Raw genomic sequence first — 23,678 nt, 5'->3', positions numbered from 1 at the left:
AGATTTAAGCTCTTATGACTCAAAGTAACAAATGCAGTTACGATGCCGATCAGTATTTACGGTTTCTCAGAAATCCTTACCAGCACTGAATTGTAATGAGCAGGGCGTATCACTTACCATCAAGTATACTGCTTGCTCATCTCCCTCTATTTTTCAAATAATTTAGGTATAATTCATTCTAGTGACAAGAAAGCAAGGTAAATATTTGGTAGATTTTATTCAAATAATTTGTTGACCTTATTATTATATTTATTCAAAATTTTATGTCATCATGTTTATTTCTGATGAGTGTAGTACCAAATAAGAACAGTCATGCCCAGTCTGGCGCACCACAGTATCTGCTTGATCCATTTGACCGCGTGCAATGCAGAGCTGATCGAATTGTCAAGGAGCTAGTGCTCTGTGAACGGCTGGATCACTTGGCGTTGCGTAGAGACGTGGCTTCATTGTGTCTTCTACTACAATTATCAAGCTTCTCTTCCTCTTCCATAAAGAAAACATACTGTTTCATAGTAAATTTACTATATTACTACTACACACACTTCTCTAGTTTTCCAAACAGCTCCTTTTTCTCTATTCTTTAAGAAACTTAAAAAAAATAGTAGATAATAATGGTAATCATTTTGACGAACATTTGTGCGTCACACACGCATGTTTAGGAAAAATTTATTTATACTATGACTTCAAGACGCATAACATTTATTATTAGGTACTGTTTATATTATTTTCATTTTCAACACAGTCATTCAAACAATTTATTTCACAGCCAAAGATAAATTTAGGCCTTTCCACACACAAAGGACAACATTGATCGAGGGACAATAACCGTTCTCCATTCTCTTTCGTTCGCCATCGTGCTCTATATTGACATGGCCTTATACAATAATAAACAAAGTGTGGTGTTGATTGATTCGTCGTCGTTCCAGCGAATATTGGGCAGAATTACCAACCTGACAAAACTAAATTGTTATTAAAATAACAAGTAACAACAACAATAACATAATTTAAGCTTTAATTTACCAACAAGATCGAAGACAATATTATTTACTGATCCAATAGACATAATAAGAAAAAAGATATAATTTCATCACAATTAAATTCATAGGCCAATTTACATATAAAAATTACGAATGTAGCATTTCCGTTATGATTAACTTATTCTAAAAAACGGTATTATCTTGCTTTTGGAGTTTCCACAATAACGTTATGAATTACCCATGCGAGCGGAAATATGATATCAATACTTCAATGTTTACGTGTATTATAACTATTAATTTGTTACGTCCTCGGATTAAGACCCGGTATCCACCAAAGCGAAGAGGAAAGGAGATGTATTTTAATAACCAATCAGATTTCTTATCTCCTTTCGTCTCCTGTCCGCTTTGGTGGATACCAGGCTTAAGGCTGAGATCTATAGAGCGTAGGTACTTAGACTTTGCTCAGACTTTACTTATGTAAATCTTATCTGAGTGTGATAAAACGTGAACTTAACTTTTGCATATCTGGGCTATCTTAACCTGAGCTCAGCAAAATTTCAGATGTCAAATGACTTTAAAAACGAAATTAATTATTATGCTAAGCTTTACTTAAGTTGAGTTTTACGTAAGTAAAGTCTGAGCAAAGTCTAAGAACGCTCTATATGGTCTAAGAGCCCGTGGACCCCAGATCTACGTTATTTTATAAAATACAATATATAAATATTACGATTTACAATGTTTGTCTGGCAAAGGGTTGGTTCTATCAAAAAGCTCTGGCTAATGAGGAAACATCTACTTATTACCCAAATGTTATATACAAAAATCAGCTTTTATACTATGACGTAAGTAAAATTATAATTTCATGAACATTAAGGGTATCTGGCAAGGGGCTGCCACGATGTTAAGTATCTGGCAAAGAATAATTGATTTTTAATAATATTCTGAAGGTAAATACCTTAAAATCGCACATTATTATTTGATGTATTTAGATCGGTATTTAACACACCTTTAGTACCGTTTACCTGCCAAAGCCACTGTAACCCAAACTCCATAATGGTCCATCGTTCGTACCTGAAGTTGGAGCTTGCGCTGACAAACTTTCAGCTTTAATAAAATAACGTAGATCTTGGGTCCACTGGCTCTTGCTCTAATAGATCTCAGCATATAAATCGTTAGCTTCAATGACATATAGCTAATAAATATGTCAGCCTGCTCAAGCAATTGCGACCGCCAAGTTAATTGCTAACTGGTTACAGACAAATCTTAATTAACACGCAAGAAAATTCATAACACTTGAATAATAATAGCGACTGTGTCAGGAACATGAAGAGAGACAGAACGTGGCAATACATAACATAGGCATATAGGCTAGTGATCCAAGTCTATTAACATAGGTGTCTCTTGTATCTCTCAATCCGTCGAATATTATAAATATGATAAATTCGGAATGTAACAGTTTAAAATACAATTTATAAACATATACTTAGGCCCCGAAACGGATCTGGAGCGCGTTTCTGTTATTCCGGAGTGGTGTTAGCTTGCATCAAAACTAAATGAAACAATTTTTGTGAGAATAAACGCACAAAAACACTGTACTGTAACTCCTCCCCTTCAGTGCTAGTTCGATTTCTTCGCATGCCTGGTAGCATTTTTGCACGTGAGAACGACACAACAACGGCGTATTCACACTGACTCACTATTGTGCGCTTTGATGGTTTCTACTTTATTCTGTATTTTGTGAAAATACTTCAAATCCACGCCGGAGCCTGAGCTTATTGGGATAATAAAAAAAAAAGACCAATTACAACATTAAACATTACCATTACTGATATTAAAACACTTCATTCTATATCTAGCTTTCTACAATATAATAATAATAATTAATAACTCGATTGTACTATTGCACCACCCTTAAAAATATTATGTTAGTACTCATACAGTGTTTAATACTTCAAATTCATTTAATGAATTAATGTTTGTAACAAATAATTATTACTGTTACTTTTAAATATCTTCTCAAATATCTAATCAAATAAAACTTAATACTATATTTTATCAGGTACTTCTTTTTGATGTGCTTACAAGCAAAATTTGGCTGAAGACAATCTACAAAAGTTATATGAAATCAAGTAGTTTTATTTACAATAAAGCAACTGTATAGTTGTTTAATACATTTTTTAGAACATATACGATGTTATTACAATAAAATAATTTAAACATGGCTTAGACACGTGTCTTTAGACAGTAAACTAACTATAACAACGTCAGTGACCTAACAATAGCGACGTCTAAAATGGAGTTTATATTTTTCTATCACAAAACAGTGAGCTGTTAAGCACAACATAAACTGAAGTGTACTCCTGAGTACAGTATGACAATAATTATAGAAAGGGAACGCAATTTTTGACAGCTGTCATCTATCTGTCATCATCATATCTTAAATCTTCCGAATATCATCTATCTGTTAGACACACCTTAGACAAGCTATGACTCGTGTTTAAATCTAAGAAATGTCTAAAGATTGTTGAACGCTTAACAACAGAAAGACACAGATTTGTAATAGAACATTTTTAAAACAAGTGTTCAACACATGTTTAACTTTAAGCAACATCACAGTTACGGTTTAAATTGACAAATTAATATATTGAAATAGACCGCAGGTACTGATTGAGTGACTCTAAGCACTGAGCCTCCATAAAATAATAATAGGCTATTCTTCAATTTTTTAAAATATATTTTATAATCATCAAAAAGATTCGAATACTAACTGGTATTTTTATTTCTTCAAATTGATTCCACTTTATGCTATGAAATTTTATTTTAAATTTAAATGATAGAATGTCGCGCCAAAACGGAAGCCGGCATGATCGCGACGCCATAATAGCATAAACAAAGAAACGTTAATACTTGTTGATTATTCTAAAAATAAATAGTAGATTTTACAACGAGTGCACAAAACGAACCATTTTTATCCGAGACTTTTAGCAGATATGATAGTAATGTCGAGGATAAAAAGGTTTAGTCGACGAGTTATAAACTCTGCTTTTCATTTCGATTGCGAGGAAATAAAACAGTAGTATAACATGGACATTTTTAACAATTTAGCAAATTTGAAGAAATTAATAAACGCACGAAAAACAAGACCTGTTTCCTGTCGCTTTTTTTTTTAATCTTACGACATTGATATTAGGCTTGGGCTCCAGACCTATACAGCCTACTATTGAATTAATTTGGTAATATATATTTTTTTAATTAATTAAATAACCTACCGTATTTTAATTTAAATTTTATTATCTTTTATGTTTTAACAAAACACATGAGGCAAATAAATTAAAAAATAACAAATTCTATCTCTGAACATTTTATTGTGTTTGGCTGTATGGCTCATTTTCTTTGCCTTAATATAGATACATTTATGAGTAGATGCACTTGTGCACAAAAATCGATTTTGTGCAGCCTATATCGTGCGCAAATAAGCAATTTCAGAGCATGAGAAGTGAAAAACGACTTTTCATAGTAGTATCGTCGGTGTGTTGCTAAAATCAAATTGTTTCTGCTATAGTGACGTCACAAAATGGCGATCACCGTTTTCGATTACGTGATATACAGATAATAAAAACATGATTTTCATTTTGAAAATATAAATAACTCTCAAGTTTTTATAATAAATTAGTATTTCTAATGGCAAAAACATTATAAATAACATACTTTCGTAATTTAATTTTGATAGATGAAACTGACCTATTCTGAAGCTTCACAATCCTATATCAAGTAATGCAATATGTGTGACGTATTTGTTTCGATGAAGAAAATATTTACCTAATTCATAATAATTATTATAATTACTTTGAAAATAAAATCTCAAAGTGATGAGGGGAATGTTATTAAAAGGATTTAAAAAATATTAGTGCGAAATTAAAAATTTAGTTACTAATTGGAATCGTATTATCGAGACTATCGCAGTAACATATTACTGGGATAACATTTTCAGAGATGTATTAACTCAATATTCAGAATTTAAATATATTTGTATTTTTTAAATATATTAATAAACGAACACTCGGTTGGCGCAATCAATTCAAAATATTTTATCTACATAACCATCCTCGTTTTGGACAAGTTATTAAGGCCGTACATTCAAAATAGGTTGAAACAGCATGGGCGTGTCTTAGATGAAGGTAATAATGTAAGTAGGTAAGAAGGTAGTAAGAGCAAAATACTATACCATAAGTGACGTAAGCGCAATAAATTTTTTTCTTTAATTTTTATTTATTAATTTATTGGAGTTAAGTTTTAGCAAAAAGAAGTACAAGTCTACCAAACTTAATTTTAACTTAAAATATAATATAAGTATTATAATATAAGTATAACGGTAAAAACCGGCAAGCTTACTTCGTTGTTTATTACTGTCAAGAAAATTTAACTTAATCGTGTATCGAAACGATAATAATAAAAGGGTAATGTTTGAATAATAAAGTCAAAAATAATATATCATTTTGATTTGACAAGTCTTGTCAGCAGACTACATTACAAGAAATAAAAAAATAAAAGCAATTTTACAGATAATCGACATATAATCCCGAGCCGGTGACCTATTTCCTGCACTGCACAGGAACTCTCCAATATTAAAATACTCGATTACTATTTAAATACGTTCTTTTTTGGTTTGTTTTGTACTTTATGTTTTTCTTTCTTTGTCTTTTTTTAAGGTAGGCCCTTAAGTCTTTTTATTTTAATAATATACACCGCTTAAGAAACGTTTGCGCAGAGGCCGTTATTGGACCATGATTTGATAATTATGTTGATTTTTTATGACAGCCCATAAAACGTGTCCTCTGCTATAATATCTAATGTAACAACATAAACAATACTCGCGCCAGTATCTGGCGAGTCAACATCTCCTGGGGATGCCTCGTGTAGAGGCGAAACACGTATCGAATTGATTGAAGACGAATCTAAGCGGAATTTACACTTAAGAAGGTGAACAACATTTGAATTATAATCGAAGTATAATTCAACGATTTTTTAATAAATTTAATAATAAACTGTTATTATTTTGTACATCTTGTCAATATTAACACTCTTAGATATTTTTTACGTCTAGATAGAGCCTCTTGTTGCTAGACAATCGATGAAAACAGGCCAGGTTTATTACTAACATTAGTATGCGTGACAAAATACGTCTTATACTCGCGGTATTTATGCTACTTTGTGTTAGAGATTAACCCCCTTATTCATAATGGTCCGCTAACTTAAAACAGCTGCTACAGAGTGTTATTTTTCATTCTGACTTAGGTCAATAGAAGAAGACAGAGTGAGAATTAGCAATGCTTTAAGTTAGCAAATTATTATGAATAAGGGCGGCTCTGTTAACCTTAGTTTTTTTCGTTTTCACAGCTGTTACTGTCTGTTTAGACGTAGGTATAAATGATCTAAGCCTACGCCAAATGTAACACGCGTCAATCGTAACTTTAACGTTTGACACAACAAACTGTTTCGTCTATTTATATAGCGATACAATTTAAACTTCCAATACCTAAGTAATACACACGATTATAATATTTTGACAAAGATACATAGACCAGCTACATGATGGCATGATTAAAAACTGAACTTTCCACGAACTTTGAAAAATCCCATGCTGGTCTTGTTGTGAAGCAATGAGGTGAGGCCGACGTAACTCTGGATGACGATCGGGGAGTGGTGGATGCAGCATGAGCTGGAGGGCATGGCTTCGATGGCGCGCTGCAGTTTCTGTGCAAACGTTTCCATGTCATACGTTGTACGTTCCTCTACGCCGCCATCTGTAAAGTTGTGTCACGTTGTTTGTCTGCTATGAATGCCTAAACTACTTTATCGATTTAAATAAAAAATTTGCACATGTGCAATCGTCCGGGCTGCCGGTCCGGCTAGATAAGTGGTTTTGTTTGTTTATAATCCAAGTCACTAGAGACAATAACTTCATTATCTGTATTCTCTCCTAACACAGATTATCAAACTCTTCCAGGAGAGTTTCATATGTGATTGATTGTAAATGACTGTGTACAAATAAAGAATTTTAGATTTTTTTTTTATTTGATTTGTGTGCTGTTTGATCCAACAGCAACTAGAGACAGGATAGTTTTAATTTAGATTCCTGACCCTTAACATTTTTTAAAATCAAATTTTATTTCTGTATGAATTTATACATTTCGTTGCCGCTCAGGATTCTTGATAAACCTAAAACGGCATCGCAAATAGGCTCATGACTTCACTTAAACTTAACTTGACTAGCTACGGCGCCCGTCGAACTGAATCACAACTAGTGCTTGCACACTAACGATAGAAAAAGGCGCCGCTTTATCTTTTAGTCGGCGTCTTTTAGGCAGAGTTTTCGTTCAGTTGTATACCGACCGCGCTTTGATTACAACGCCACGCAATGACAAAGAGTTCAGTGAAAAACTACCCAAATAATAGCATATCCAAACTAAAAAATGGATGGAGTGCCATATTTCATATTAGTGCCTCTTTAGGCTAACAATATTGTGTAACTTACTTAACGTTTGCAATAATTTTGCTAAATAATTACATATCAATTGCTAGCACAAAATGTTCTTGACTCGTGTTCGCATCGGTCTCTTTCGCATCATAATCAAACTCTCGAGACAAAATCTAATGAGCGTACACTTTGAACATTACTGCCACGAAATAAGGTGTTCATTTGATTGAATGTTTTAAAGTTATCTGTATAAAATAATGTATATACAACGCCGCTCGGACATTTTTGAACGACCTTTTAATAGGCGATTGGGAGCACAGTTTTTTTTAGTGTACATTAATCAGCCCGACAACGTTCACTGCTGAACAAATGCCTCAAAAAGTACTTACGACAGTTTACAAGGAAGAAGTGAAGGTGCTGAAATAAGATTTGTAAATATTTACCCTTATGCCAATAGATAGGGTGTGAAGCAAACGTGATGAATGGCACATCATGACTGAACGGGTTCCACACGGTCTTCAGCGACAGTGGCTCGCCCTTATTCCACATCATACGAACCCCTCGTAAATTCCGCTCCCTGAAATCACATAAATTAACACCGTGTCTTCTACTCTGTACAGTTTTAATATCTCGGAGTAGGTAAACTCGTAGACACATTAAACCAAAGAGGGTGTAAATACTACGTAATAAGAGGCGGGACTGCCTAAGTAAAAGTTGAAATTTAGTTTAGTATGAAACATGCAGTAATTTGACATAAGTTTGAAAAAGTAGTAATTCCAGTATGGCGATTGGCTACAAAGTATAATCCGGCTAAGTTTGAAAGCGAACAGTTGCTTATACCGTAGTGGATTTCGGCTATCTCCGTTTTTAACAGGATTATAGCCGTCATCTGTCAATCTATCAATGACTGCACGTTTTATACAATCGAGTGAATCGCTTTTTTTCTTAGAGAGTTTCGATTGGCTGTATTAAACTTTCAATGCCATACACGGAGCCTTCGTTAATGGCGGTTACTTGCACAACATATGAACAGGTATACTCTTTACATATATAGTTGTAGGTTGGACCGTTGGGTTATAACTATGTCAAGCAATTCGTTTATGATATTATCGTTACGCAGGATAAGCTCTGCACAAATTGTGACAACGAAGGTTATGGGAAACATTTATATATATATTATAATAGTATTTAACTGTATTTTATGTATATACTATATATTTATAAAAAAATCAGTATATAAAGTTAGAAAGAAGTGAAAAATTAAGTGAAGGAGTTGAATTTATAAGACATCTTTTAAGTAACGAAAGAGACGACCAGAAATAGCTAGATTTCGCTCACTCTGTTGTGGGACGCTTCGATCAATTATGAACTAGTTTAAACAGCTTTAGAAATGCACTATGCGGAAGCGCTTTACCTTACCTTATTACCTACTTAGTTACTTATTACTTTCCTCTACTTATATAGTAAAAAATCACACTTCCAGAACAAAATAGTCGGATTTTCTTATTTCCGGTAAATAAAAAATGTTTATACAGCAATTTAATTGAGGACAATTTGAAGCTTAAGTTTGTATGGTTTTGTTTGTAAACAAATATTGAAATAAATTCATCGCTTAATTATTACATAGGTGTTAGAAACTAGGGAAAATTGAATTTTAGTATTAATTGAGACTAAATAATTTAGACAAAGCATTCTAGGTTTTCCTTTTGTTTTTTATAAAATAGAAGAGTATACTTCGCCTTCATAAATCGTGACAATAAGTCTTTATTATCTAATACATAAAATTCTCAAGTCGCGGTGTTTGTAGTTAAACTCCTTCGAAACGGCTTGACCGATTCTCATGAAATTTTGAGTGCATATTGGGTAGGTCTGAGAATCGGAAAACATCTATTTTTCATCCCCCTAAATGTTAAGGGTGGTGGTTCACGACAATTTTTATTTTTTTGACATTTTTTTTAAATTTGTTTAATTATGAGTCTGCATTAAAAAATACATACACTTCATAAACTTCAAATTTTCACCCATCTACGATCAAAAGTTACTTTTGTATCGCGATTTTAATATCGGCAATACAACGTTTGCTGGGTCAGCTAGTGATGATATAAAATTCATTAAGTAGTTTGGCGATTTGGCAAAAATTTTTGGATTCGGTATTCTTTGTATTTATATTTTTATTTACACGGAAAATATTCTTTGAATTTTTTTTTATTCAATATCTATTTTGTTACAATTTTATTATATGTACCTATATATGTAACATTTTGATCCAACAAATCAATTTGTTGGTGGGTCTGTCAAACCTTTTGTTTGACGTAAGTGAGTGAAAAACAAATCTCAATAAACACTGCTAAAAATTCAACTATTGTTATACCTACTTATTTTAATTGTATTAACTAATCATAATATTAGTTTTCATTACATAGCAATACCACAAAAAGCCACAAATAGCTGAAATTAAACTATAATGATTGCCAAATGAATGAAGTATAAATCTAGTAAAGCATACAGTTTCAAGTGAAAGTGTCAGTATAAGAAACATGACAAATTATATAAAAAGAAAACATAAATTGAACTAGCAGTATTGATAATAGTAGTAAGAATGAAAGCTTTGTCAAATGATGCATCTACAGCAACTCAAAGTACCTAGGTTCAAAATATTTTGGATCGAACGGTTTAGCTGTGTCTTCAGCAGTTGGTCGTCCGCAGAGTCGATCTATGACACAGTCTTTGACCACTGTAGTGACACCAGTCGCGATACCGTTCAGACGACTATAAGGAAAACATATTAGATTAATGATTGCCATAGCTGGTAAAATTCCTCAAGATCCCTTAACAAGCAAACTAGATGCTTAATTATGAAAATTGGGTCCCATTCTCCAAGCAAGCCAATGAACACCATATTGTTGGATGTCACAGATTGAGACAGATTACAAAAAAAAAACAAAAACAAACACTGGTTTTAAAGGCACAGCACAGCATACATTTTGTAACTGATTTATCATTTAACATTATCATCAAGAAATGTTGACAACAAATGAAAATACTGTATGTACCGTAATATTCATTATTAATTTAAGTAATATTAACATAGAAATCATAACAAGAATATAGAAATGTTAATTAAATGTAAATCTTGTGGGAAAACTGTCACCTATACAATAATAATAAAGATCAGACCTATATATATTAACATATAATAACTAATTTGGCTTCCCATTTAGATTTCTATGATATTTACTAATTAATGTAATTAAATGTACTGGTAATCAGCCCTATAACATGGTACAGTGGTTCCGTGTTATAGGTAAACGCGCTATATATTCCTGTATATCGCATTTTTAGGACCTCGTAATTCGTAATCATAATTAATCACAATTCGTAACACGTATTTCCACATACACAAAATAAAGGAGGATGGCGAAAATGCATGTATTTTGGACCAGTGTGGTCCAAATAATTGGTGTACATCATGGAAACTTATTAAGAATTGTAGAACGTAACAAAAATAAGAAAAAAGCAAATCGTAAGTCTAAAAAAGTGGGAGAAAAAAGATATACCTAAAAGTAAAATATAACCTAAAATTATTAATGAATATGATCTATTGTTCAATCAATAATTTGTATCTTATGTCTATGCCTAATTACTGTCTGCTTAAAGATAATATAATATTTATGTGGAAGGTTGACCAGCAGATAATAATTGAGGATTCACAATTCATTATGTTTTCAAGCAGGCATCAAATCTTTTAAAGATTAAGTATCTTACTGATTTTAGTATCAAAAACGATAATAATCTTATTGAATCTTATTGTAATTCACAATAATTGTGAATTACTACTGAATTATTGATAGTTTGATGGTGTCGAAACATTCATATAAAAAATGACTTGTCATGTCAAAAAATGTAGATGTATATAATCAATTGTGCAAAATGTTCCGATAGTGCAAGATGACCTTTTTTTACATAAATTATAATAATTTATATCTTTTGACTCCCATATCTTAGTACCTCAACAATTTTTGTATAAACATCTTATAAAGTTATGTTTATAATTAATATAAACTTGTAATTGTAGGATGCTTTGTTTATTTTAAATTTTTGTGGATCCATTCTCGCCATCGTCCTTTAATTAATTTAATTTTATAATAACACAATTGAACATGTGTAACGGTAGGCGAAGCTTATTCTGAACTGTGAAAATCATTATAAATTTCACAGTACAGAAATATGTATGTGGGAAATCCCAGGCATTGGGCCATATAAGACTTTATATAGTCTTATACGGGCTATTGAAATCAGGTCATATGAAAATGTGTTAGAAGGCTACTATGTTATAGGGTGTATAGCTGTATTGTTGTTTTAACTAATTAAGTAGTACATTATAATTAATGAGTATTCACAAACATACCCAAATACACATGTAAAAAAGCACATTTTCCCAGTTATATAAGTAATACATAAAGGAGGAAACTTACGGAACTAAAGAAGATGGTGGATACACTAATTCACCAATGACAACTGTATCCAAATCGTCTAAGTAGGTCTTTCTGAAGTCTAGCTGTTTCATTGCAATAAAATCATATTTAATTGTCATTACTAATCTTGAAGTCAACAATACAATCCTTTCCTTCTCATTGTCCCACAATGTTATCCTGTCAATAAAAAACATTATTAAATACACAACTGAAAAAAAAAGGGCGGGAAACTAAAGATCGGTCGCACGTTATTTTGATAATTTATCATTTTATTTTTAAATTTCATGTAAATATTTAGATATTTTGATCAGATAAGTTGTAGTTTGTATATATTTTAGTAGTTAGTTTTTATTAAAGTGTTAATTTGTGTAAATTTCATCCTATTGGTAAGTCTTCTTTTCTTCACTTTTCTATGATATGATGGACCCCCCGGATGATCCTGGGGGGACATAGGTCCCCTGATATAGGTCATGTAGTGACAATTTCTCATAATGACGAAGGTAGCACGATGGATACAGATGGTTCTGTGTCTCAGACATCTAGTGGCCGTAAAAGAGTGTCAGCTCGACCCAGAATATGCACACACTGTAATAAAAGACGACGAAAACACCGTGGTGATAAGAAGGATATTAAGGAAAGTGATTGCAAATGTGTAGACATTAGTGATAAACAAATTCTTTCCAAAGTCGATTCCTGCAATAATTCTTCTATAGTAGTAGAGAACATACAAAAAAATAACACAGACACTCCACAACAGCCACAGCCCCCTGTTGCAAGGCTGTTATATAACTCATTAGATGCTGCTCCTTTTGCACATTCAGAAACAGTATTCATCTCCCGATGATAATGTTACTTTACATCCAGTTACATTTGGTCGTTTTCTCAAAAGAAATTCTATTAAAAATATTGTGAATGGAAGTTTAAAAAGGATAGGCCGGAATAGGTTATCTATTTCTTTTTCTAAGTACCAAGATGCAAATGACTTTGTTGAAAACAAAAATTTAGAAAATGAAAAATATAAGGCTTTTATTCCATCATTTTCTGTGAGTAGAATAGGAATAGTCAGAGGAGTACCAGCTGAGTGGTCTGAAGAGGAAATAAAAGATAATGTTTCTGTTCCTATTGGCTGTGGCCCAATCATAAAAATTAGGAGAATAAAACGAAAGATGATGATTGATGGACAAAACCATCTTAAATGTACTGAGTCTGTGGTATTTACTTTTGATGGACAGTTTTTGCCTAAACGAGTATATATGTGTTACACTTCGCTTACTGTAGACTTGTATATATATCCTACTATTCAATGCTATAATTGTTGTCGGTTTGGTCATGTGAAATCTCAATGCAGATCTAAACCAAGATGTTTTAGATGTGGTCAAGGACATAGTGGTGATAACTGCTCTGTTCAAGATGATTTTATATCTTGTTGTTTATGTAAAGGTTCCCATATTGCAACTGATAAAAAATGTTTAGAATATGAAAGACAAAGAGCTATAAAGGAATCAATGGCTAAAAACTGTATTTCCTATTCAGAAGCTTAAGATACATCCAACTGTCTCTCGAATTTCATATGCAGATACATTACTCTCATCACCTAACATCACTCCTAATACTTTTCCAACCCAGCATCAACATTCAACACATAAAGCTATAAACAATACTTCATATAAAAAAACTGTTTTTGTTAAACCAAAGCCTCCACCTACACTTAGCAAAGGATATGACAAATCTGCTCACCAAGAAATTTTAAGGGATTTTAATATTCCCCAACCCTCTAATGGATGTGCATTAATTAACAAAGTAAATGAAAATCCTTTGGAATCCTCAGTAATTGATTTAATTATTTCTCTTATAAAATCTCTTAGTCAATCGAATGAATTTTCACCGTCCAACGCTGCCTTATTAGTTTCTGCAATTACTCAAATTTATAAACCAAATAATGGACAAAGTTCTTCAATGGAATTGTCAAAGCATCACTCCTAAAAAAAGTGATCTTATTTATTTATTAAATAAATATAAACCTTATATCTGTGCTCTTCAAGAGACATGGTTGAAACCAGGATCTTTATTTAAGATTCGAGGTTATTCATGTCTCAGAGAAGATCGTGTGGATGGGCATGGCGGAGTAGCCATGCTTGTGAAACACCCTCTTTCCTTTTCTCTCTTCTCTATTCCTTCTCACAGTAATGATTTTTCTATTATTGCTGCTTTAGTTGAAAATATCTGTTATGTATCTATTTATATACCTCATCCTTCTTCTGCAATCTTAAATGAAATTAAAGATATTATTTCCATTCTTCCGAAGCCTTTTATGATCCTTGGTGATTTTAACTGTCGCCATGAATCCTGGGGTTACTTATCTTCTAATAGTTATGGTAACACATTAATAGATATATTTGATTCAGTGAATTTGTGTATATTAAATGATGGTCGTCCTACACGACGTTCTCATCCTGACGAGGGCCCAAGTGCTCCAGATTTAACAGTCACTACACCTAATCTTGCTTCTTCTTTGTCCTGGGATCCATTACGATCTACTTTTGGTAGTGATCACTTCCCACTATTATTATCATTTCCAACCTCCAATAATAACAATAAAGTATTACATAAAACTTATTCTCCTCGTTTAAAATATAAGCTTAATGATGTTGATTGGGATTTATATAAAGATCTAATAAAAAACAAAATTATTACACTTCCAAAAATTAATCCAGGTACAGAATCTCAGTGTGCAGATTCTTTAGCAAGAATCTTTATTGAGGTTGCCAATGAGATATTTCCAAGTAAAAATAGCTCTTTGGGTTTTATTCCTTCTCCTCCTTGGTGGGATAACGAATGTACAGAGGCAGTAAAGAGAAGAAAATATGCTGAAATTACATACTGTCAATGCTCCACTGATGAGAATTTTGAAATTCTTACAAAGAGTATGTCAGAAACTTCAAAATTTCTAAAGAAAAAGAAATTTGATGGCTGGAAAAATTTCTGCTATTCAATATCACCTGATGTCAAACCATCTCTTGTATGGCAAAATATAAGAAGGTTTAGATCTGCATACAAAGATTCATCTCCAAAATCAATCCCTTTTCATTTAGTTAATAGCTTTTTAGATAAATTGGCTCCACCTTTCGTTCCTGAAGACTTAATAATTGGTTACCCTGTAATAAATATAAATAATGATAACTGTTTTGGTTTAAACAGTATATTTTCTCTCACTGAACTAAAAGGTGTATTGTCTCATGTTAAGGATTCTGCTCCTGGACTGGACGGTATTCCGTATTCCTTTATCTCTCATTTAGATGATGATGCTTTATTTTATTATTTATCTCTTATAAATTCCATAGTGACATCTGGTAACATCCCCTTCACGTGGAAACGTCAAGAAATAATTCCCGTACTGAAACCTAATAGGTGTTCTTCAGACCATTCTGCCTATCGCCCAATCGCACTTTCTTCTGTTTTGATGAAAATTACAGAACATCTTATAAAAAATCGTTTAGAATGGTTTGTTGAGCATAACGGTCTATTATGTGAATCCCAATTCGGTTTCAGACGTGGGAAAAGTACTATTGATAGCTTAAGTATATTCATTTCTGATATTCAATTATCATTTTCAAATAATAAATCAGTAATAGCTGCGTTCTTAGATATAAATTGTGCCTATGATAATGTCGTTATAAGTATTTTAAAGAGTAAGCTTTTACAACTTAATATACCTCTGCTATTAACAAATTTTATCATATACATGCTTTCCGAAAGATACATAATCCTGAAACTAGATGACAGGAAGTCAATTACTCGACTTGTTTCAAAGGGCCTCCCCCAGGGATCAGTACTTAGCCCAATATTGTATAATATTTATACACACGATTTAAAATCATCACTTAATTGTGTAAATGTTCTTCAGTATGCTGATGATCTATTAATTTACTGTCGTGATATTTCTATTGAAAAAGCTAGTTCTTCTATAACACAACCGCTGATAAATTTAAAAACTTGGTTGGACTTAAATGGCCTTGATCTATCACCTGAAAAAAGTACAATAGTTTTATTCACGAGATCAAGAACTCCTTCTCCTATTTCTATATTTTATGAGGGTTATCAGATTCCAGTTAAAGATAATGTTAAGTTTTTGGGAATTGTCTTAGATTCGAAACTAACTGGTATCCCACATTGTGATTACCTAAATGCTAAATGTGAGCGTACTCTTGATATTTTAAGATGTCTGTCAGGTGTTTGGTGGGGTGCACACCCTTTTTGCATGAAATTGTTATATAATGCTCTTATAAGAAGTATATTAGATTATGGTACATTCTTGCTGGAGCCTGGTAGTGTTAAGGCATTTAAAAAACTAGATCTCATACAGTCCAAAGCTTTACGAGTAGTTTCTGGTGCTATGCGGTCAAGTCCTCTCAATGCTCTTCAAGTAGAATGTGGTGATCCTCCACTACATCTACGTCGTCAATATTTAGCAGACAAATTTATATTCCGATCTTTTCAGTTTCTTAACCACTCTCTTTATAACAAACTTCACAAACTTTCTCATTATATAGATTCATCTGCATATTGGTCAAATAAAAAACCACCTTGTCTAATCAATAGTTTTAAGAAATTTATCAACATAAAAGCTCCTATTCATCGATCCATTAATTATCCTCTTTTCAGTACTAGCTTTGAAGCATTAATGTTGCTTCCAGAAATTAATTTTAACTCAGATTTAAATAAGCACGATATTAGTACAAATTTTTCGTTTAATCTTCTTAAAAATACTGTTTGGGTTGATTACCATAATATTTACACAGACGCGTCTAAACATTCCTCCTCGGATCCCGTTGGTGTAGGTGTCTATCACGCTCAATTTAAAATATCACAGAAAATTAAACTACCTCCGGAAACATCGGTGTTTACTGGGGAATGTTATGGTATTTTTAAGGCTATTGAATATATTATTCTATTTAAACTTCCAAAAACAATAATTTTCTCTGATTCAAAAAGTGCCTTACAGTCTCTCAATAGGTTCCCATTTAAATCAAAAAACATTTCTTCTGTTGTCATAGAATTAAGAAATCTATTAAATAAATGCAATCACTTTGGTCTTTCTGTGTTGTTTGTATGGATCCCCAGCCATAGCGACATTCCTGGTAATATAAAAGCAGACCAACTAGCTAATGAAGCCTTGGTCGATGGCGACATTTTCCCTTACAAAGTTTTTTGCCAGGATCTAGGTGCTCTTCCTATAGTTCACCTTCAGGATTGTTGGAATAGACTTTGGACTGAAACTGGTCAATCAAAAGGCAGGAAATATTTTAACCTTCAGCCACTTATTTCATTTAAACCATGGTTTTTCCATGCCAAATGCAATAAGTTAGTATGTTCTTCTATCATAAGAATGCGTTTGGGTCATGTTTGCACTCCTGTTCATCTTAATAGATTAGGCATTGTATCTACTGACATGTGTGAATGTGAATCCGATAAATGTGATCTAGATCACATTTTCTTTTCATGTTCTCTATACGACCGCTCCTCATTCCTGAATGATCTAATATCTCTTAATGTTCCTTTTCCTACCTGTATATCCTGTCTAATTATGTATCCATGTAAATTTTATAAAATATTGTCATCTTTCATTCTTCAGAATCATATTAAAGTTTAAATATTTGTAATGTTGTGTAAGTAGCAAGTATATATGTATATTTATGAAATTTTTAATATCCGTTTCAATCCTTTTTCTACTTATCTGATCCTTTCCCGTGTCCCGTATCCTTTTTTAACTTAGTTTCCCAATCTTTTAATTTACGTTATTGGCAAAAAGTAAACGCTATTGCCAAAAGAAGAAAAAAAAAAAAAAAAATACACAACTGAAAAGTCAGCAATGAGTATTTGATAGATCCAATTTAAGATTATATTACTACGAGTTAACATAATATGAAATTGCTGTAAAATTTTTTTAAAAAAGCAAACATATTTTTGTAAGGTAAATTTTAATTGTATAAAATAATAATGTTTATTTAATTTACCCTCATCATATATATAAATTACTGCCATCTCAGGGGGAGCATATTAATGCCTTTGCGGTAAAAATCTGAAGAGGAGAACTGGACTTAACAAACTTTAGAAGGCATTTCGTATTGCTGTTGTGGATATAATAATAGTTGGTTGGGGTCTAGGTCTAGATCTGACAAGTCACAGAGGATGTGAAAAGAGGCAAAAACTAAAATAGTAATTTCAATTGAAAGCCCCTATTACTAGAATATAATGTTACTGTTCGTTAATTTTTAACACGGATCAGTGACAACACATTACCAGACAGTGCATCCAAACAGGTATGGAATGGGACTTGTTGATAAATGCGGATCATTAATTTTAATAAGTATGCTTCATGAAACTGCTCATCAGTATTTAATACATCTTACTCAGTCAATAACCAGGATCCAAGATATTCTCCATCCTCAGGGAATAATAAGCCTGTGATGCATTCTTGGATGGCATTCTCTACTACACCTCTTCTATAAGTAAAGAAGTCCTTAATGCTATCCTTGTCAAAAGGCACATCATATCTGGGGTACACAGTGTTTGGTTGCTCTGTATTAGATGTACTCTGTGGCTCTTGTCTTGCATCTGTAACTTTTGAAATGTCCAAGTTATTACTTAAACTTAACATTTTATAGCGGAACTACATACATCACTAACAATAAATAATTCATTGATTGGAGCCATCATAGTTAATTTTTGTATATATACTTCATCATCATCATCCAGAAGACGACCACTGCTGGACAAAGGCCTCCCCCAATGATTTCCACGACAATCGGTCCTGAGCTGCCTGAATATATACTTATTAATAATATAAATAAAATAAAAATGAACAGAATTTCAATTTATATACATTAAACTTCAATAATTATACATAATATCTTATGGTAAGACTGCAAAACCTGCAAGGGCAGCCTGCGATAATGCCTATACAATTTATCTATTTTGTAGAAAAAACTATTTTTATTTGTAATTATTATATTATAATATAATGTTTGTGATAGCTCTGTCTGATGATGAATAGGAATTTACCAATTTATTACATTTTTATAAATATAGTTATAATAATTATGTACTGTGAAACAATGGGATTATTACAAATTTAGCTATTTAACAATCATGCCTAAAATAATGGACTTAATTCTACCTCATAACATAAAAATACTGAATAGTGTTTTATTAATAAAAGTGATGAAGTCAATGTAGGAATCCTACCAGTGGCAGGGTGGGAGAAACCATCAGGACAAGAGAGGCAGGGTTATGCAAGGTCAAGTCAGGCAATTGTATGAGTGCACACAATAATAGCTACAGATAAACCAGTTTTTTGGTAATTTTAAAATACCAGTAGGATACTTGAAAATTTCTAACATATATATTCAAGTAAATACTGAGAAAAATTGTCTGTCAATCTAGGAAATTAGAAGGATTTCTTGTCGTTTTTAGTATTGTAGAACCTAAAATAAATTATTGACAAACTTGCTCAATTTATTGATCTCTCACAGTAATAAATTTACCTGCAAACGATGATGCAGAGGACGATAATGAATCGTCACCAGATAGCACTGAGGGATTAGCTATAGATGGTGTTTTGTTTTGCTTAGATCCTCCACTATTTTCCGATCTATTTGTATTATTTGCGCTTTCGGTGGCTATTTGCAATGTACCTCCTCGAAACTCCATATTATCATCCTCTTGTAGATCTCCCATTTTGAAGACTAGTAATTTAGCACTTTACTCAATTTCTATTGTTAAAAAAAAGGTTATTTTTAATAATTCTTAAAGTTTTGTAGTAGTTTAGAATTTCGTTAATCACCTACTGCAAAGTAAGTACAAATATAAGAATTACATAGAAGTACCTACTAAGTAGAAGATTATTTCAGTTCTTGTAATTGTTTTGACGTTTACATATTTTGACAGATGCAGGAATTGACAAATGACAAATAGGTATATCTTGGTAGAGTAGGAGAAACGAGCTTATGGGTCACGTAATAGTAAATGATTTTTGCCGCCCACATTCTCAACATCAGAGGAATCACAGGAGTGTTGCCGACCTCTAAGGAAGATCTACACCCGGTACCCTAATTAGATAGATAATAGATAGTAGATCAATAATTATTTCACCAATGGATCAGGTGTACCTAACCCTTTATTTGGCAAAAAAATAAACATTTTGAATAGATACAAATAGTGAAATAGGAATGTGTAGAGCCCAAATATGCCCAGAAAAATAGTAAAAAAATCTAGGGTTTACAGTTTTCCTGAAAAATCATGTATGTTACTACATACATTGCCAAGTGGGTAAAGAAATATGTATTCATTTGAATGTATGTTGAGACATAACTTACCAAAATCAGTAAGAATAAAAATCATAAATATTTATTGTAACTTTAATTAAAAACAAACATAAGTCAAACCTCTTTATAAGTATGAGTTGATGGACATACATTATAAAAGCAAAATAACGGGTATAATGGCTCTGCAACACTGTGATTGGCAGTAAATGCTGGAAGTAAACCTAGAAACTCTACTCATTTTTTAAAATGACAAATTATTTGACAATTCCTGGGTTTACTTCCGATAACGAAACATAACCGGGCTTGGCATTTGCTGCAAGTGACAGTCGTGAGCTTAGAGCATAACCTGCACCGACGCTAAGATGTCATGCTCATGAAATGACCCACATTGTCAAATCGCGAGGACTCAACGGAAACTGCCTGTATCGCTTTATGTGGTCGATTTTGATGTCGAGTGGATCAATCACAGCACGTCTATTCTTTTTGAGTCCTTCATAGATTTTGTACCTAAAAGCCTTCAAGGGCATAGCCTTTTTTTATTTTAGAACAATTATTTCTGTAAGATAGCCATGCACTGTTGATGCATATATCAAGCAGCTGGGCAAATATGCCGATATACCAAATTCGTGTCTTGAACGGAGTTCTGTATAGCGAGATGAGCATATCCACCAAATCTACACCACCTATATGTTTATTATACTCTTTGACCACTTGTGAACAATTGACTTCAACTTTTTGTTTGGCCTCTTTGCAGTAGCGTTTGGTTTTCTCTACCGGTTCTGTACCTACATAAGTACTGACCAACGTAACGACTTTGTTGTCATTTCAATGCACAACTGCCAAGCTATTTTTGTCACAAACTGCTTGGTCAGAAGCTCCTCGAGACTTTTTCTTCATTTCTTTTTCCGTACGTAAAACTGCATCTGATCCTCTCAGTCTATTTTTTCTGATGGTGCCCAGTCCAAGAATGCCGTAGTATTCTCTTAGTATGTAGAAGAATTCTGCGCATGAAAAAAAATTGTCGCAGTCTACAAAAGATGGTATTTTTTATACTTTTGCACAAAGCAATGACTACTTGAGCTCCAAAGCCTAGCGACAATTCTTCTCCTGTGAAATTATAGAACCTGAAAGTGTCCTCTACTTCGTACAGGGTAAATTGTAGATCATACCTCATACTCCAGCTCTGACATAGTTTTTGAAACACCATTTATTGGGTTTGTCTTTCACGTATTGGCGTCTCTTGCCAGCCTTAGTCCTTTTGTAAGGAATCGATACTGAACTTGGTCTCGACTTCTAGAGCTAAACAATTTGCTCTTATTTTTTCAACTTTGGGCCTAATCTTGTGATATCAGTCACTATTATCAGTGCTATTGTCGACGAAATGAAGGTATCTTCGAATTTTTTGGTACCTTTTTATGGGCATTAGATCTGCAACTAAACTGAATCAATATTGCAGACTCCAATGGTCTGTATATGAAGGCATAGACACGACCCCCATGATGATGTGAATAGCCAGAAAATCTCGAAGTTCGGCTGCAACTAATTCAATCGATCGTCCGGTTTTTTCCACTGAATACGCATTTGTTTGTTCTACAATGTCAGTTATAACGTCTGGGGAAAAAACTTGTAAAAATTGTCCAAGGGAATAGAAGGTGTCTGAGAATCGATTGATGGTATATCTTCCACAGTTGCTTTGCGTCGAAAAACAAGATTTTAGCAAAAGGAACCGTCGGTCTTTTCGATCGTGTTTTTCTAGTTATACGATTTGGCAATGTAGAGGATGTAGTGGGGGTGCTAGGTATGGACACTGAAGGTGCAGGCGAAGCTTGTGATCCAGAAGCGACTTGATACAGGATTTAGAGTAGCAGGAGTGGCAGGAGTTGCAGGCGTGGCAGGGGTTGCAGGCGTGGCAGGGGTTGCAGGCAGTGGTGGAATATCGCTTATTATCGGAATAGTACTGCAATCGGGCTCAAGCGATGGATTCGGGTATACTTCTTGGAATACAGGCGTAAGCCGAACATTGTCATCGGTTAAGGTTTCATCATCGGAATCTAATAGTCTTTCTAAGGAACTCGCAATAGATGGGGCTGGGGAAGATGAGTCTTAATGCAAAACTTGAGCGCCCAATAATTGATCTTTGACGTCAGATGCATTACCATCATCAGAGAGTGCAGTAGGGATCAAAGCTAAAATTCTACCACCACGTAAACAAAAACCCATAAATCGCAAAAAAATATCACAAAAAGAAATCAAATAAATTGGGAATGTATACTGTGACATACAGCTTCGTTATGCAGTGATTCATTACTAAGTTGGCAATGTATGCTGTGACATACAGATTCGTTAAGCAGTAATTCATTAGTAAGTTGGCAATGTATGTCACGGCATCTAAAGTTTATTATCAAATAAAACAACAAATATTGCCAAAATTATAACAGTGAACACTTAACTATAATGTCACGATCGAATTATTAGTGTTTTATTAGAAATTTACGAGGAAAAAGTAATAAAAAAACAAATAAATACCTTAGTGAGCACAGCCGGCTTCTTTCGGGCAGACATTTTGAAAAAAAAGTGACAGCACCAGTGTTGCGAACACTCAATAATATTTTTTTTAATAAAGTGTGACTAGTTTATAGGAATAAATATTAATAATCATATTGAAATCGTAATATTTCTTTAACACTTTATTTTTTTAAGAAGTTTTTATGGCATAGCATACAATACCAAATTAAGGGCGGTGAAATATAACTTGTATAGTTTTGGCAAAGATATTACGTTTCCAGTTAATATAACTTATTGCCACCAATAGGCATGGTGGCAAATTTTGGATTAGGTACTCGCTAATTTTTTTTTTTATGAAGATCACCTGATGTTAGCTTATCACTGCTACCCAAATCATTTCAGTACCACGTCCTATCGTCCTGGAAGCACCTCGCTAGGTAGTTAATTCCACAAATTGGTTGTACGTGGCAGATAGTTTCATAAAAAGTGCACTGTGGCGGAATGGCTCATATTCAGATTGTGAGTATGATATCCACGCTTGTGAAGGGGGATTTCGGCAGTAGCATTCAGTAGAGCACCTCTTTAGAACCGTTCACAGAGTACTTACTGAATCTGCGGCAATTGTGTGTTGCATGCGGTTAAATGGTTCGAGCTGATGCTGAGGTCCACCAGACAGGACATTTTATATATTTTAATATAATATCATTGTATGAATGTCTGAGTGATTTAAGATAAGATTGAAATTTATTTATTATTATGATACACTATTGATCTTACACTAAGCATTAATAACTATTCAAATTATAAACTATTAAATATTATAAATAACTAATAATAATTATTCATAAGTTATAACTATGGTTCGAAGTGTACCTAACATCTATTAAAGAGTATAATGCATTCACAAAACAAAAACAAT

At 33.0% G+C, this 23,678-nt stretch overlaps 1 protein-coding gene and 1 long non-coding RNA gene across 7 annotated transcripts; both read right to left on the bottom strand.

Annotated features, from left to right (window-relative positions):
- Nucleotides 1-995: 995 nt before the first annotated feature.
- On the bottom strand, nucleotides 996-19,824 carry LOC126974966 (tumor protein p63-regulated gene 1-like protein). 4 transcript variants are annotated; one of them, XM_050822733.1, is made up of 6 exons: nucleotides 19,475-19,824; nucleotides 18,341-18,551; nucleotides 11,931-12,107; nucleotides 10,099-10,224; nucleotides 7,899-8,032; nucleotides 996-6,781 (listed from the first exon to the last, which is right to left on the bottom strand). In XM_050822733.1, the coding sequence occupies exons 1-6, from the start codon at nucleotides 19,665-19,667 to the stop codon at nucleotides 6,579-6,581; spliced, it is 1,044 nt and encodes a 347-aa protein (XP_050678690.1). In that variant the 5' UTR covers nucleotides 19,668-19,824; the 3' UTR covers nucleotides 996-6,578. The 4 variants fall into 4 exon arrangements, with proteins under 4 accessions (XP_050678690.1, XP_050678692.1, XP_050678691.1 ...); XM_050822735.1 differs by having other exon boundaries at nucleotides 10,126-10,224; XM_050822734.1 differs by having other exon boundaries at nucleotides 18,341-18,545.
- LOC126975012 (uncharacterized) lies at nucleotides 13,745-15,954 on the bottom strand. 3 transcript variants are annotated; one of them, XR_007731602.1, is made up of 3 exons: nucleotides 14,930-15,954; nucleotides 14,625-14,797; nucleotides 13,745-14,510 (listed from the first exon to the last, which is right to left on the bottom strand). It is a non-coding gene; the product is annotated as an uncharacterized LOC126975012 (long non-coding RNA). The 3 variants fall into 3 exon arrangements; XR_007731603.1 differs by lacking the exon at nucleotides 14,625-14,797 and having other exon boundaries at nucleotides 14,812-15,954; XR_007731601.1 differs by lacking the exon at nucleotides 14,625-14,797.
- Nucleotides 19,825-23,678: the final 3,854 nt, after the last annotated feature.

Source organism: Leptidea sinapis, chromosome 34, assembly GCF_905404315.1.
Source record: "Leptidea sinapis chromosome 34, ilLepSina1.1, whole genome shotgun sequence".
Classification (NCBI taxonomy): Eukaryota; Metazoa; Arthropoda; class Insecta; order Lepidoptera; family Pieridae; genus Leptidea; species Leptidea sinapis.
This window is presented reverse-complemented; position numbering and strand designations above follow the sequence as displayed.

What these genes read in the sequence shown, in the direction of transcription:
- LOC126974966 (XM_050822733.1), bottom strand. Translation starts at nt 19,667, where the DNA reads ATGGGAGATCTACAAGAGGATGATAATATGGAGTTTCGAGGAGGTACA. An exon ending in CTCTGCATCATCGTTTGCAG is followed by an intron (nt 18,552 to 19,474) that starts GTAAATTTATTA and finishes ACATTTCAAAAG; the next exon opens with TTACAGATGCAAGACAAGAG. An exon ending in CCAAAATATTTTGAACCTAG is followed by an intron (nt 8,033 to 10,098) that starts GTACTTTGAGTT and finishes ATGTGATTTCAG; the next exon opens with GGAGCGGAATTTACGAGGGG.